General features: G+C 37.1%; 1 protein-coding gene across 4 annotated transcripts in view; it reads left to right on the top strand.

Annotated features, from left to right (window-relative positions):
* The first annotated feature begins 1,643 nt into the window (after positions 1-1,643).
* The window catches only part of nedd4l (NEDD4 like E3 ubiquitin protein ligase), a 46,919-nt gene continuing 34,819 nt past the window's right edge, over positions 1,644-13,743 (top strand). For 3 of the 4 annotated variants that reach the window (XM_088010893.1, XM_088010892.1, XM_088010891.1), the window contains exons 1-2: positions 1,644-2,012; positions 5,319-5,392. In XM_088010893.1, the coding sequence (XP_087867019.1) occupies positions 1,968-2,012; positions 5,319-5,392 (119 nt within the window). In that variant the 5' untranslated portion in view covers positions 1,644-1,967. The remainder of the gene's footprint in view (positions 2,013-5,318; positions 5,393-13,743) is intronic. The other variant, XM_088010894.1, reaches the window with a different exon arrangement.

The raw sequence follows: 13,743 nt of genomic DNA, 5'->3' as shown, positions 1-13,743 counted from the left end.
AGCTTAGCCAGACATAAATAAATACAAATAATTTAAAAAATACATAAATACATTAAGACCAAATAGCTGAACTTCTAAACACCTTGAATTACTTTATTCTTTTTGTAAGACGTCAGATATTCTTGCAGTGCTCATTACAGAAAACTCCTTGCAAAGTTTTTCTTCTGACTCTCACTAATTTTCTGTCAGTTCCAATGCTATTTGTGCCTGTCAGCTAAGCACAAAATTACTCATAAACCTGGCAAAAATTATTTTTATTCAATCAAGAAGCTTTTCTCAGATCAGTGAAAAGACAGATATATACCAAAACCTAATAAAACAGCTCATAAATTATATCTGCAGCTCAACTAGATTCCCAATAATATTATTTCTCTCTGTAACGGCCCAGTTTTATAACCATTTGTAATTAGCAATTACTTTTTGATGTATTGCTGAATTTACATTAGGGCATACTGTGCTGCTTTTGAAATATTTTAGCTTTTAGATATGGCAATAATCAGGCTTGCCTGTGATAAACGAAACTGAACCAAAAATGGTTAATCACAATTAGGTCATCATAATAATGGATCAGTTCTATTTTCACAAAGGACCAGGTTGGCTTGGATGACTTTTTCTTTTTAAAGAGAAAAACTTTTCCCCCAGCAACTGTTTGAAAGAAGTCATACTGTTGAGCATTTTCTAATTCCTAGGACAAACATATAATGTCCTAACTGAAGTTGTAGAGTCTTGGGTTTATTTTTTTACCCTTCTTTGATTATTGCATGGTCTAATTTCAGAAGTCACAAATGTATTTTTCCTTGTTAATATTTTGTTCCACTGTTTGAAAATGAACTTCAATGTTTCTGAAAAGGCACAATAATCTACTTTCCAGAATGACAGCTGCAATTACTTTTCTGAGGCTTTGCTATTGAATGCTTTCCTTGGCATTATGTGCAACTGTATGCTTTAGGTCAGAACTGACCAGGATTCTTTTTCCTATTAGTTAATGAATAGTGCAAGGAGTGTTGTATGCCTGTTCAACACCGTTGTTGTTTGTTCTCGTTTTCTTTAAAAAGAAAATAATATAAGTAGCACAAGCAAACAAAAAAAAAATGGACAATGTACAAAAGAAGTCACTTTTCTGCAGACTTTTACTAAAAACCCAACGTTATTCACTCACAAATTTCCCATTAGTGTTTCATACCGCATAACACCTTCAATTCAGGTTTTACTTGTTCGTGTTAATCATGTACCAGCCGATAATATTTGACTTGCACCTGAGAAGTTATGGAAGTAATAGTTACTTCGTGGCAATGATTGGTAGCTGCTATATTTAGTAGATTTAGTGAGTTTAGTCAGTTTCAGTAAAATGTAACTTTATTAACCCTACAACATTGTGTGCTGCAAATTCAAACAGGATTTCTGAGCCCACAGTCTGTGATATGCTTTCTAACATAAAGCATCACAATGCTAAATTAACATACTTATTTATTTACAATTACAAAATCTTCGCTGTATAACATGTTTTTAGGAAATTGATCGAAATGGTTTCAAAAAGGCAGGCTACGCCTCTTTTATTTAATTGGATGGGCAGGGAGTCACTGGGGGATTCTTATTGGTTGATTATTAAAGCGCTCACCTTAGCTCGGGCAGTGATTGGCTGAACTGTCAGAGGGAAGTCAAGTATCACAACATTTAGGCTTTTAAGCTTTGAGTTCAGAAAAACGATCGGAATCAATCGAAAACACATAAGATCATCATATATATTTTCATATTTCTACATTGTGTCTCGGATGAACCACCCTGGCGCGGATTAGGTTATCCGGCCGTCAATCCACCCCCGATCCGTGCCGAGGATTAGATATCGCCGCGGACTTTACCACCACCGCACGGCAGAGAGAGGAAAGTGGGACTTTATTGTTAAAGGCTAGCCAGCTAGCTTTTCAAAGCGGCTTGTTTGTGTGGGTATACCGCGGACCGCAGGCTATATGGCAACGAATTACGAGCCTATATATGGACTTTCAGAGGACGAGGTAAGCTTGAATTGTAATTAAGGTGTTATTGAAATGCAGAATGGAGTCTTTGGGTATTATGAGGGGCTGGGAACAGAGATGGCTAACGATTAGCCGTGAGTGGAGCTACCAAGCCCTTACCCACGGCAACATTCCGCTGTTGTGTTCAGGTTGCTGTCAATTCCTGCCACGGGTCTCTCTGTCGTTTTGTCCACTTGCATTTATTTCATAATAAGGTATAAACTAAAGGCCAGCAAACCACGTTGTGCTAAAGTTTTGAAATCAAAGTCTCCACTTTGTATCCTGCATTACACCATATGTAGCCGTTTCTGGGAAATCAATTTATCTTTCTTTTTTTTTTAAATCTTTAGCTTGAAGGGTTAAACCTACAAGTGAGCCCTAAACACACCCTGCTAGGTAGTAATCACAGTTGTTTGACGGTGAACAGACCGCTGAGAGAGTGAAATAGAGGCATGCACGGTCATATGAGGTCACTCTGACTGTGGACACCTTGTTGGCTTTAACCTAAAACCTACAAAAACACACAGTGGTAATTATAGATGAAGTGCACATGTGATTATACATAACTACATCACAGTCACGAGTCTAGCAGAAGAGCATCCCTACTTCATGTACCTCTTTGACATTTTCAATGCAGTCACAAGAAGCATGGTGTATGGAGATTTTTTTAAATGTATTTTTGGCATTATTCTCAACTGTGACTCAGAATAACTGATGAGTAATCAAATTTGTCACATTTTTTAATTGTTGGTGCATTTTGCGACTTCTTGTGTCAAATACAGACATGGGTGATATTGATTTAAAATTTTATCACAGTATTTTATGGCAGTCGTTGCTATGGTGACTGAAGTAGCAGTAAAAAAGTATTTTAAAATTGATTGCTGTCATAGTTTCTGGGTGTTTATCAGTGACTATGTTGAGAGCACTGGTCTAAATGAATGTATTACTCAACAGTGCACTCATCCCATTGTCTCATGATTTGATTAGACCTGTTCAGTGATAGGATGGATAAAGGTTATTTATTTTCTTTTTTTTTTTCTAGGTCATTTCAGGTGACAGTGACTGATCAATGTTCTTGATCAGAGCGATATTTGGTTGCCTGTTATGTTACGTGTAACTGCCATGCTGGCTAGTTCTGCATGGCCCGTTGGAAGGACTTTTCACTTTCCTCGATTCACATACTGGGGCTATATTTTTAGCAGCTGAGATGCTAAACGCTGCAAAGAGGTGTGGAGAATTTGTGATGGACAGAAAAGAAAACGGTGAAAGAGTTGGTTAATCATAGTCGATATTATTCCTGCAACATTCAGCTGTATTATTGTGATTCCTAGAAACTGTGCAGGCGTACTCTTGACCTAAATTAATTGCCTCATCATTCCTGGTCTGAAGTCTAATCCTATAAGGCAGGGTTGCCCAAGTTCAATCCTCGAGAGCTGGCTGCGTCTCTGCTCCAGCACACCTTAATCTAATGAACAGACCATTACCATGCCGCTGTAGAGCTGAATGACTGTGGTTAGCGAATTCTGCTATTTGATTCAGGGATTTTAGAGCAAGGATGCAACTAAAAGCTGCAGGATGGTAGCTGTCGATTACTGGTCCTGGGCACCCTTGATACAATGGATTCTTCTGAGATGATTGTATTTCAAAATTGATATTAGTGGTACAAATGGTGAGATGTAGTGCATAGCTACAGATGGGGTTGAACATCAGAGGATAGTTGTAGATACTCAAACTCTTGCAATTTCTCTGGCATTTGGTTATCAGGACGTTAAACCATAGATACATTATAACAATTATTTTTTCTTTTTGCAGGATTTGAAAACTGAAACTAACTAGTCTCATGATATTCCATGTTGATACCACAAACTCCCAAATGTCTAATTTCAAATATCATCATTGCAATATTAGTTTTTTTTTAATTATATGACAGGAGGGTAAGAATTCAATATTTGTTTACTGTTATATTCCTAGTAATTATAAATTCACATTTTGCATAATATTCAGGGTATTAGTTGGACTCTCGGCATTGCAGGTGTTTTGAACCGGACAGGTGATAGTGACCAAAATTACAAACGGTACAGAAAGATGGAAGCATCATATTGACAGATTTATGGAAGAGTAGTGTGGAAAACCTGGTTCCACTGAAACTGATATTGTTATGGCAACATTCAAAAATAACACTGCAGTTGCATGATTTCCCTATATTGTTGAGCAGAAGGTCATTTAGATCTGCAACTTCACACAAATACCACCTCTCTGCATATTAAGTTTTCCAAATACCGCAACACTATCAAGGAAATTTTAAAACAGTATGACGGCAGGAGATTTTTTTTTCTGTGTTTTACCACAAAAAAATAAATCAGAATAAATCTATGTTATTTTGTTCCATGTTTGGACTAAATGTATCAAGATTACATGTTGGGGGGGAAGGGGGGGAAATAAACAGGAAGGCGCTCTCATGTCAAAATTTTAAACAAGAATAGACAGAAACGTCTTATCGATTCCAGTCTCAAAATTCAAAATGGCTGCCACAAATTTAAAACACTTCTTTTAGCTGTTTAGCCTTTGGTACCTGTTTTAAGGAAAATTCAAAGTGCTTGATGTACTCAGCTTTGTGGGTGTTTGGTACACTTTATATCGCCTCAATCAAACATCACTAAGTTAATCCGAGTGGTGGGGTGCATCTTAAATAAAATCATTGTCTGAGTTAAGCCAAATGGCTCAAGTGTGCCGCAGGTTTTGGGTATGGCGGTGCACAAATTTAATGCTGATTGTTAAAAACACAAGCAAGAAAAACTGCACACACTGATTCAAATCTGTTAAGGAATGCTCCAGTCTCATTACCTAAATACTCATCATGTTAGATTTGTTTTTTCTTCAACTGAGTTGATGAAGAACACTTGGATCTTTGGCAGTGGTGCATTGCATAATTCAGTGCATTAATTGTAGCACAAAAATAAACACTTTAAATTTCAAAACAACAGGTCCATTGAAAAACACCTGAAACAGTCTGGACTCCCACTAGCTGCTCTTCATTACAACTAGTGAAACCACCACTGTTGGTTTAATTACAAAAAAAAAAAAAGACAAAAAACCTCTCGGAAAGAGATGAATGCAAATACTCATAGAATGAGCAGCATTTTTTTTTTCTTCTGTTGTTGAACTTTATTCTTTCTTCTGTTAAGTTTGACCTGGAGACTAGTCAGTGCATCTGGCAGATTGAAATCTGTCATGGGTTTACAAAGTTATAAGATAATTTCCTCTGAAAATCAAATAAAGGTCCTCTGTCGTCTTCTTGTTTTGCAGCATGAAACGCGAGTGCTACGGGTCAAAGTTATTGCAGGAATTGATCTGGCGAAGAAAGACATCATCGGTGCCAGGTAACATTTTTACTCGAGTGCAAAGATTATGGAGAACTGTCCATTGCACCAAGTTCAAGTAGTCTGATTCTCTGTCTGCTTAAAATTCAGCCTTTTAAACTGTTTAGATGAAAGAAATATTAGCATCATTACTGTAATAACGTGTGGGATGTATCATAATAAAAGTCGGCTATTAAACCAGTCTCAAGGCTTTAGCTATTGTGTTCAGCATCCTGCTCTTTGACTTCTAGGGTCTTCCTATTGTTTGTCCTTTCAACCCTGGACAGCACTTTGTAGCAATAAAAAAAAAAAAAAAGTAGTTTGCAACAAAGACCTTGAACTTTCAAGTGTTAATCAATTATTACCTACTTCTCCCATCCTATGCATAATCCACCGTAATTGCACGTTTTCTGGATAGAAGACTTTGACTAATAATTAAACGTGCCATGTACCTTCTTGCATGTGAGAACGTGCAGATGTTAACTTTTCTTTGAGAATGTTTTGTTCATCACTGTCCTCCGTCTGTGAACTGTGAATGTAACATTACACAATACACCTTCTGCAGATTTGTGCTCTGTACTTTGGAAGTGCTTATAACACTTGTACTTTTTCATGTTTTGTTATAGAACAACCACAAAAAACAATGTATTTCCATTTTTTTTTTTTTTTTTGAAACACAAAGGAGTAGGTCGCAAAGGGTGGCTTGGGTTTAATTTCAGCCCTATTTACACCTAAAGAAATGGAGTCCACCTGTGCATTTATAAATACAGCTGCTCACTGAAGGCCTCATAGGTTTCTTGGAGAATATTAGTGTACAAAAATAACTCCACGAAGACCCAGGAGCAGACCAAGTTTGAAGGATAACGTTGTGGAGAAGCTTAAAACTGGTTTCTGTTTCAAACTGGTCCAGACATCCAGCTAAAGTATCCAATCAAGGAAAGCAATAATCAGTAGCTTCTTTCGCGAAACATTTCAGTAATCAACCTGCGCAGACAATCCACCTCTGGCCGTTTATGATTCACGAGTCGAGATGAAGATGTCCCTCACAGCTGCGAGTTCTCAGAAATTAAACCGGCACTTTTGGGCAACAGCAGGTGCAATGGAAGTTTCATAATCAGTACCACACATAAAATGAGTATTCCCATACTGTTCTTTTCAAAACAGGAGTTGCAGATGAGTTCAGTGCAGCGATCCTGCTGTTGGACAAGCAAATGCTTTAGTAATGTGTATTTTCCAGGCACACTAAGCCATTTTATGACACAATCAAGTCACTATTCTTCATTTGTAATAAAAAAAAAATACTTTGCAATTTGATGCCTTGAAATTGGGTCATCAGATCATTGCAACTATGTGGAGTTTGCTGCCAGCCATGCAGGAAATGCAGCAAATCTCTAGAAGAATGTGATGTGGTCAAATCCAACCATGATTGTACCTTTTGTCCTACATACAACACGCTAAGTTTGACAGTAAACAACTCACCTCACTTTGAAAGACATTGCAAACAGTGTCGGTAGCAACATCATGCCACTGGTCACAGTTGAGTATTTAGGAAGACGGACTAAGGTCAGAATGGGTAATGCTGTATGAAAACCTGTTGGATGATGTAAGATAACGAGGTGGAGCTTCACTTTCAGCAGGAGAACATCCTAAACATACAGCCAATACAAGGGTCAAAGCATGTTCATCAGTTATAATCAAGTTTTTCTTTAATTTTTTTGCTGGTTACAGAAAATCACAAAAACATTCATCAAAATGTATAACCAAATAGGTAACAGTTCAAAGGGTATGAATACTTATTGCAAAACACCAATTCCAAGTCTGAGATTTTGTACACATCAGGCCGTTTACTGATAGGAGTCTAACAATAACTTTGCGCTTTGATTGATTGCACATAATAAAACTTCTATCATGTGATAATCTTTAACTCCACCAGCTGCTATCAGTAAAACTACTTATGTTGTAAATTGAATGATGAGTATAATGTGGTCTACCTGATGCTGGAAATGCATCAGGTTCACTGCTACTGCAAATAATTCTAAACAAACCTTAAGTATCCTGTTTTTTTTTTTTTTTTTCTTCGTTAATTCCTCCTGCAAAGGACACTTATAAATGTCTGGTCTGTGAAAGCTGTAAATGTTTGTCATGTCGTTTTAAAATTACTTGAATGTTAGTTGCCTCTTTAAATATTTTTGACATTTTAATAGGTGAGCAGCTTTAATGTTTGAACTAGCAAACTGATCAGAATGAGGCTTAAGCTTTTCAAATCCAGGATTTGTCATAGGAGGAGTGCCTGCAGTGATACGGCTGCTTTTTTTTTTTTTTTTTAAACTCCCTCGAAACTGCGTTGAATACAACAAATTCTTAGAAGGCGGGCCAAACAATCCAACCCTCGAATGCCTGAATGGGTCTGTACACGAAGGAGCGACGCAGACGAACGCAGCAATTCTGCAGCGATTGAAGGATTCTCAGAGGAGGCCCACTGAGTGTTGGCAATCTTTTTCTTTGTTCGATTAAAACTCTGAACACAAACATTACCAATATAGAATAAGACATTAATTGATTTTTTTTTTTCTTTTAGTGTTTATATGCAGATAGATTTACTGCACAGGCCTCATTCAGAATTAAACCTGCGCCTCTCCAGGGGATTACAGTAATGTTTTTTTATCTGACCAGAATACGCCTCAGGGTGTTCAGCACGGGGCGAGCTCTTCCATGCTGGCAGCACGGCTCAGGGCTGGCTGTGGCCAAAGCTGAACTGTACTGAAGAAACACTGAATGAGGTCTGATGTGTGGTGTGCTCGCACAAACGGTGCTGACTTGGCAGTCTGTCACCTTTTGGGAGACTCAAACAGTGCCAGCTTGTTCTTCATTTTGCTCCAAATGTCTCTCCGAAGCTGCTGTGTTGCTTCTTTAGTACGCAAAAAACTCTTGTCTGTTGTTTTGCTTTTGGTATATTTTAGAGGTGCTGATGAATCCTCCATAAATTGTATTGGAGCTTGGTTTTGAAATCCAGCTGCTCTTATTGTGTTGAGTTGAAGTTTCCTAATTCTCTACCTCTGCAGGGATTTTTTTTTTTTGCTATTAGAGGAAGGCAGGGAAATGCCTCCCAAAAGAGCTGAGATATTGAAGGCTTACTGGGTGATTCTCACGAACATGGTACAACTTACAACAAAAATAAAAATGCATTGTATGCACACAAAAACACACCTTCTTTATAAAATAGAATCTAATTTTATCTTTCAATGTAAAATTATAACCTCTATGCATATTTTTAAAGGTATTTTTAGACATTTTAGTCTGACTTTGGAGAAATAAATTCATTACCGTAACACAATTTTGATGAAGAAATATGAAACCACAAAAACATTTTTCCACTTTTTTTGGACACCATGGACTTCAGTGTCCACAAAGGAGAAGGTACCAACAAAGAATAGTCATTAATAACAAAATTTATTATTTTAATGTAAACAATTATTTCATTACCGTAACATGAATACAATTTTAAAATCTATTTTTGTTCTAATTTTGTGTTAAATCATTAAATTGAAAAAACAACACAACCATAATATAAAAGAGTCTGACCATTTCATTGAGGAATTAAAAAGTTCATGTAATTCTTTTATCTAATCTAAATAAATTATCATAAAATGAGCATAGCGGTAATGAAAAAACGTATGTCGGTAATGAATAAGAATGTTTCGGTAATGAACACTTTATAATTACACTAACATTTAACTACACATAAATAATAAAATGGCATGTAACAAAACATACATCTGCAAATTAAACATTTTACCAACGTTGAGCCATGGAAACAAACCCACAACTGACTTTTTTTCATCTCTGCTTATTGCTTGGAATGTAAGGTTGGGCAATTGGACGAATTCATCAATCCTCAGGAATAGTAGGGCTGTAGTGATTCAATAATCTCACGATACAATACAATACACGATATTCTGCTCACGATACCATATATATTGCGATATTCAGCAAACAATACAATTCAATACACTTTTGCAATTTTCTGAAAGATTTTAGAGGGACAGAGTGATTTTGGTGACATTTTGTGACCCGATTGCGTTCATCAGGAAAGCACAAAATGATCTACGCACCCGCTCCAAACGAACAGTTATGCCAGAGGTCAAAAGATGGGGAGGCCTCACAACACATACTGGAGTTCCATGGGAATTCAGGATTTGGAACGGCGTTGGAGTTGGATTGAATTAATTTAACTGAAAACTGATTAAAAGCACCAACTACACAATACCTGGCTCTAGTTGGACATGGACACAGACTTAAAGTCAACAGCTGGACAAAATGAATCAAAGAAGTGTTGAGAAGACATGTTTCTTTTAATTGAAACAGTACAAACTGTAGCTTACATGCATTTGTGAAGTAAATAAAGTGCACCAAGTACCCTGCTCTGAATAGTTTGATACCTTTTTAACCTTGACACTTAACATCTGAAGGAATCACTCTAAGCCTGATGACCTAATCACTCTCCTGGCGAAGCAAGCAGTGAGTGAACAAGATGACAGTTGGATGTTACAATACTTGCATTACTATATCGATTTTTTTCTAGGAAAGAAAATATTGATATATATCGCAAAAATCGATATTACACAGACCTGAATAATAGGCTATGTCCTTCACTGGGTGTTTTTTTAATTTTTATTCATTTATTTTTATGTAAGGGTGATTTATTTATTGAGGTGGCTCGGGCATCCTCACCAGATGCCCAAGCCACCTCAACTGGCTCCTCTCAATGTGGAGGAGCAGTGGCTCTACTCTGAGTCCCTCCCAGATGACCAAGCTCCTCACCTTGTCTCTACAGGAGAGCTCAGAGAAAAAACATTTTAGCCTCTTGTAGCTGTGATCTTGTTCTTTTGGTGATGACCCAAATCTCATGCCCATAAATGAGGGAAGGGTTGTAGATTGGCCAGTAAATTGAGAGCTTTGTCTTTTGACTCAGCTCTCTCTTCACCAGGCCAGACCAGTGCAACTGAGAAAATGTTGCATATTGCTGAACCATAATGGAAAGCCATTACTGCTTACAATGAAAAGCAGTATATGCTTCACTGTGGACGCTGCACCAATCCACCTGTCAATTTCTCACTCCATTTTCCCATCCATGACTACAGATATACTGAGAACTAAACCTGTAGATCATGACCTGATGAAGCCAACAGGACCACATCATCTGCAAAAAGCAGAGATGCGATCCTAAGGCCACCAAAACGGACCCTCTCCACATCTTGGCTGCATTTAGAAATTCTGTCCATGAAAGTAATGAACAGAATCGATGACAAAGGGCAGCCTTGGCGGAGTCCAACTCTCACCGGAAACCAGCCCGACTTACTGTCAGCCCCTACAGGGCTCCCTGAAGGACACGGTCGAACACCTTTTCCAAGTTCACAATACGCATGTAGATTGATTGGGCGAACTTCCACGGACCCTCCAGGACCTGCTGAGGGTGTAGAGCTGGTCTAGTGTTCCACGACCAAGACAAAACCCACACTGCTCTTCCTGAAGCTTAGATTCGACTAATCCAGAACCACAGAATAGACATTACCAGGGAGGCCCAAGAACCCTCTGTAGTTGGAGCATACTCTGTAGGTGGACCACCCCCCTGGGCTGCCAGTCCAGGAGAACTGCCCCCAGTATACATCTTCTTTCACTCATTCACCTTCCAAGTAAAATTTTGATAGCGGAATATCCTTAACTGAATCGAAAAACCATCAAATTGGATCATGAGTTGAAATGGGTCCCTCTGAATCTAAGCATTTTTGGAAATTTTAATTGATATCCAGCACTACTTCCTTTTTCCCTTCACATTAGGTAATTAATATTTGTTGCCATAAAATAGTATAACCATTTTTCATAAGTAGGAAGTAAATAAAAAACTGCTGTAATTGTGTAAAAAAAACAATAAGAAGGAGTATTAAAGTTTAAATGCACTATGTATTTATCTATGTTTTCATTTCAAAAAGACACTGTTCATCACCGTAATCTTGTTTTTCATTACCGCAACAGGTCTAAAATTGCGCGGTAATGAAAGTTGTGCATTACGGTAATGAGTGAAATTCGCATGAGATAGCTTAAAATGGTAGCATGCCATGGTGAGTCAGCTAAAATTTTTTCACCTACAATACAAATTCCCTGATATCTTCTCTACAGAAAAATATCTAATCATTTACTTTTTAAGCACATGAGGTAATGCACATTACGGTAATGATCGCCTATGGTGTGCGAATAGGCGTATGCAAGGAGAAACATAACAATTATCATAATCAAAATATGTCAAACAATCTTATTTTTTAGCCATATTTTGTCTTCTCTTCTTTGTGGTACATTATGGGTCAAAATAACTCAATTTTAAAAAATTCTATAAATTTAACAGGACTTCGAACAAGGTGCTACGGTAATGAGTTTTGCACCTCTGGACACTCACTTTTATTAAAATATATTTTATTATTTAATAGGAAATCATTAGATATCACAATATTGAGCTAGTTTACATTATTTTACACAAGTTGGTAGTATTTTTTTATAAACCAGCTTGAATAATTACAATGATAAATTGAGGTGAAAGCATTTTTTTTTACTGTGGACGCATTACGGTAATGAATTTCTGACTCTAAAATTAGTTAAAAAACATTTAAAAAAATATTTTGGTAACTAACAATTAACTGTGCCAAATATTAGAAATGATGATTGTTCAAATAAAAGTGAATTATTTTTAATTTTCATGAGTATGACTTTAAAATCTTCTTAGACATTCAAATGACTGGGTTCGTGAGAATCACCCTACTGCTAATGTTTAGTCTCTGTACATGACAGAACCACATAAACATGCAATTAGAAACTGTGGGGATCCTGAAGACGCCAATTAGCAATCAAGCAGCCGCACATTTGCTTATAAGGATACAGTTTCAGCTCGTTTTCTTCCATGTCTGTGCTCCTCGTTTCCCTTGTGTTTTTTTTTTTTTTTTTATCTTGTGGATTTAAGGCAGCACTTTAGCTGGCAGGAAGGACACACTTGGATTGGAATTTGATTTATTTCCAGGCCCATTTGGGATGGCAGGTATCCTAATAAAAGCCTATGATGGCAAATCAGATTTAAAGCATATTCCCCGATGGTCTGAATTGTGTCCAAATCAAGTTTTGCTGAGCGATTGTAACTGGAAGCTGTGATTTAGGATCTGAGGAGCAGGCAGCTGGCTTCATTTTGACTGAAAATAGCAATCGGATTGTTCGCCCAGGTCAAGTCAGTATGCCGATGATCGTATTTCTGCAACTGAAAACATTTGAAGTAGTTTGGTTTAGCTTAAAGGGTGTAAAATGAGGGCACAGTAACAGGCTGTTAGTGAGTTTACCAAATGTTCTCTCTACAAATGTTATCCTCCCACACCACAAAAATACCGTGTGGAGGATGTTTGTGTGTAAATCAGCTCTGCGTCATACTAAGTCATGAAACCACTCTTACTTGAAGTACAAAGTGTTAATATTAGGGTTCTGACATATTGGTGATTATAATATTTTTAAATGACCAAAACTTCAACTCTCACAGTTTACATCAAAGCGAATTATTAACAATGTCTAATCTTTTTTTTTTTTTTTTTTTTACTTTTTTTTTTAAATATTAAGGGAAGATCATTAACCTTGGGTTACTGTTGTAAAACACAAATATAAATGTATAAAGGCTAAAGTTACTGGGGGATAAACAAAAACATTGATCGTGATAAACTGCCTCCTAATCTAGACAATGACATGAAAATATTACTTAGTGAGGGAGTTCCTGAATATTTTTGTTCCACTTTTGCCTCTTGTTCAGTCATGTGGTTTTTTTTTTCATTTCTGCATAGAGAACAATCAGTTTTATATTTATCGCCACATTCTGTTCACAGTTTGCAGCCTATTTCATTTGTTTCAAACTATTTAGTACAAATAGACCCAATGCCTATGAAAAGATTTCAGTGACATCTTTTTACAGCTGACTTTTCCCTCGCTCATACTTAGATGTGAGCATACTTGGATCTGGATAAGCAAATGTAAAAAAAAAAAAAAAAGTATACATAAAGTTCTATGTGTATGTTTAAAGCAACTCTAAGCACATGCGATACTTTGAAGGGAAAAAACTGATAAATTTGTCCAAATAACATCTTGGGCAAGTAAAAAACAGTCTTTTTCTGCTTCCTGAGAATTGAACTCTGTGGTCCTGTGAACGCTCCAGCTCTGCCTCTCTAAGCAGATCTCACCTGAGCCTTTTGCCCTGTCAGCACCTCCAAAGTCATGTTAATCTCTTCGTATGAGTTGCGTGTTCACCTCAAAATATTTTGCCGTTTCTATTTTTAAAAACCCCCGTCAATACG

The sequence above is a fragment of the Poecilia mexicana genome, unplaced genomic scaffold (assembly GCF_051168715.1).
Source record: "Poecilia mexicana isolate PSO_F unplaced genomic scaffold, ASM5116871v1 scaffold_12, whole genome shotgun sequence".
Taxonomy (NCBI): Eukaryota; Metazoa; Chordata; class Actinopteri; order Cyprinodontiformes; family Poeciliidae; genus Poecilia; species Poecilia mexicana.
The sequence above is the reverse complement of the archived record's forward strand: the minus strand, read 5'-3'. Positions and strand labels throughout refer to the sequence as shown.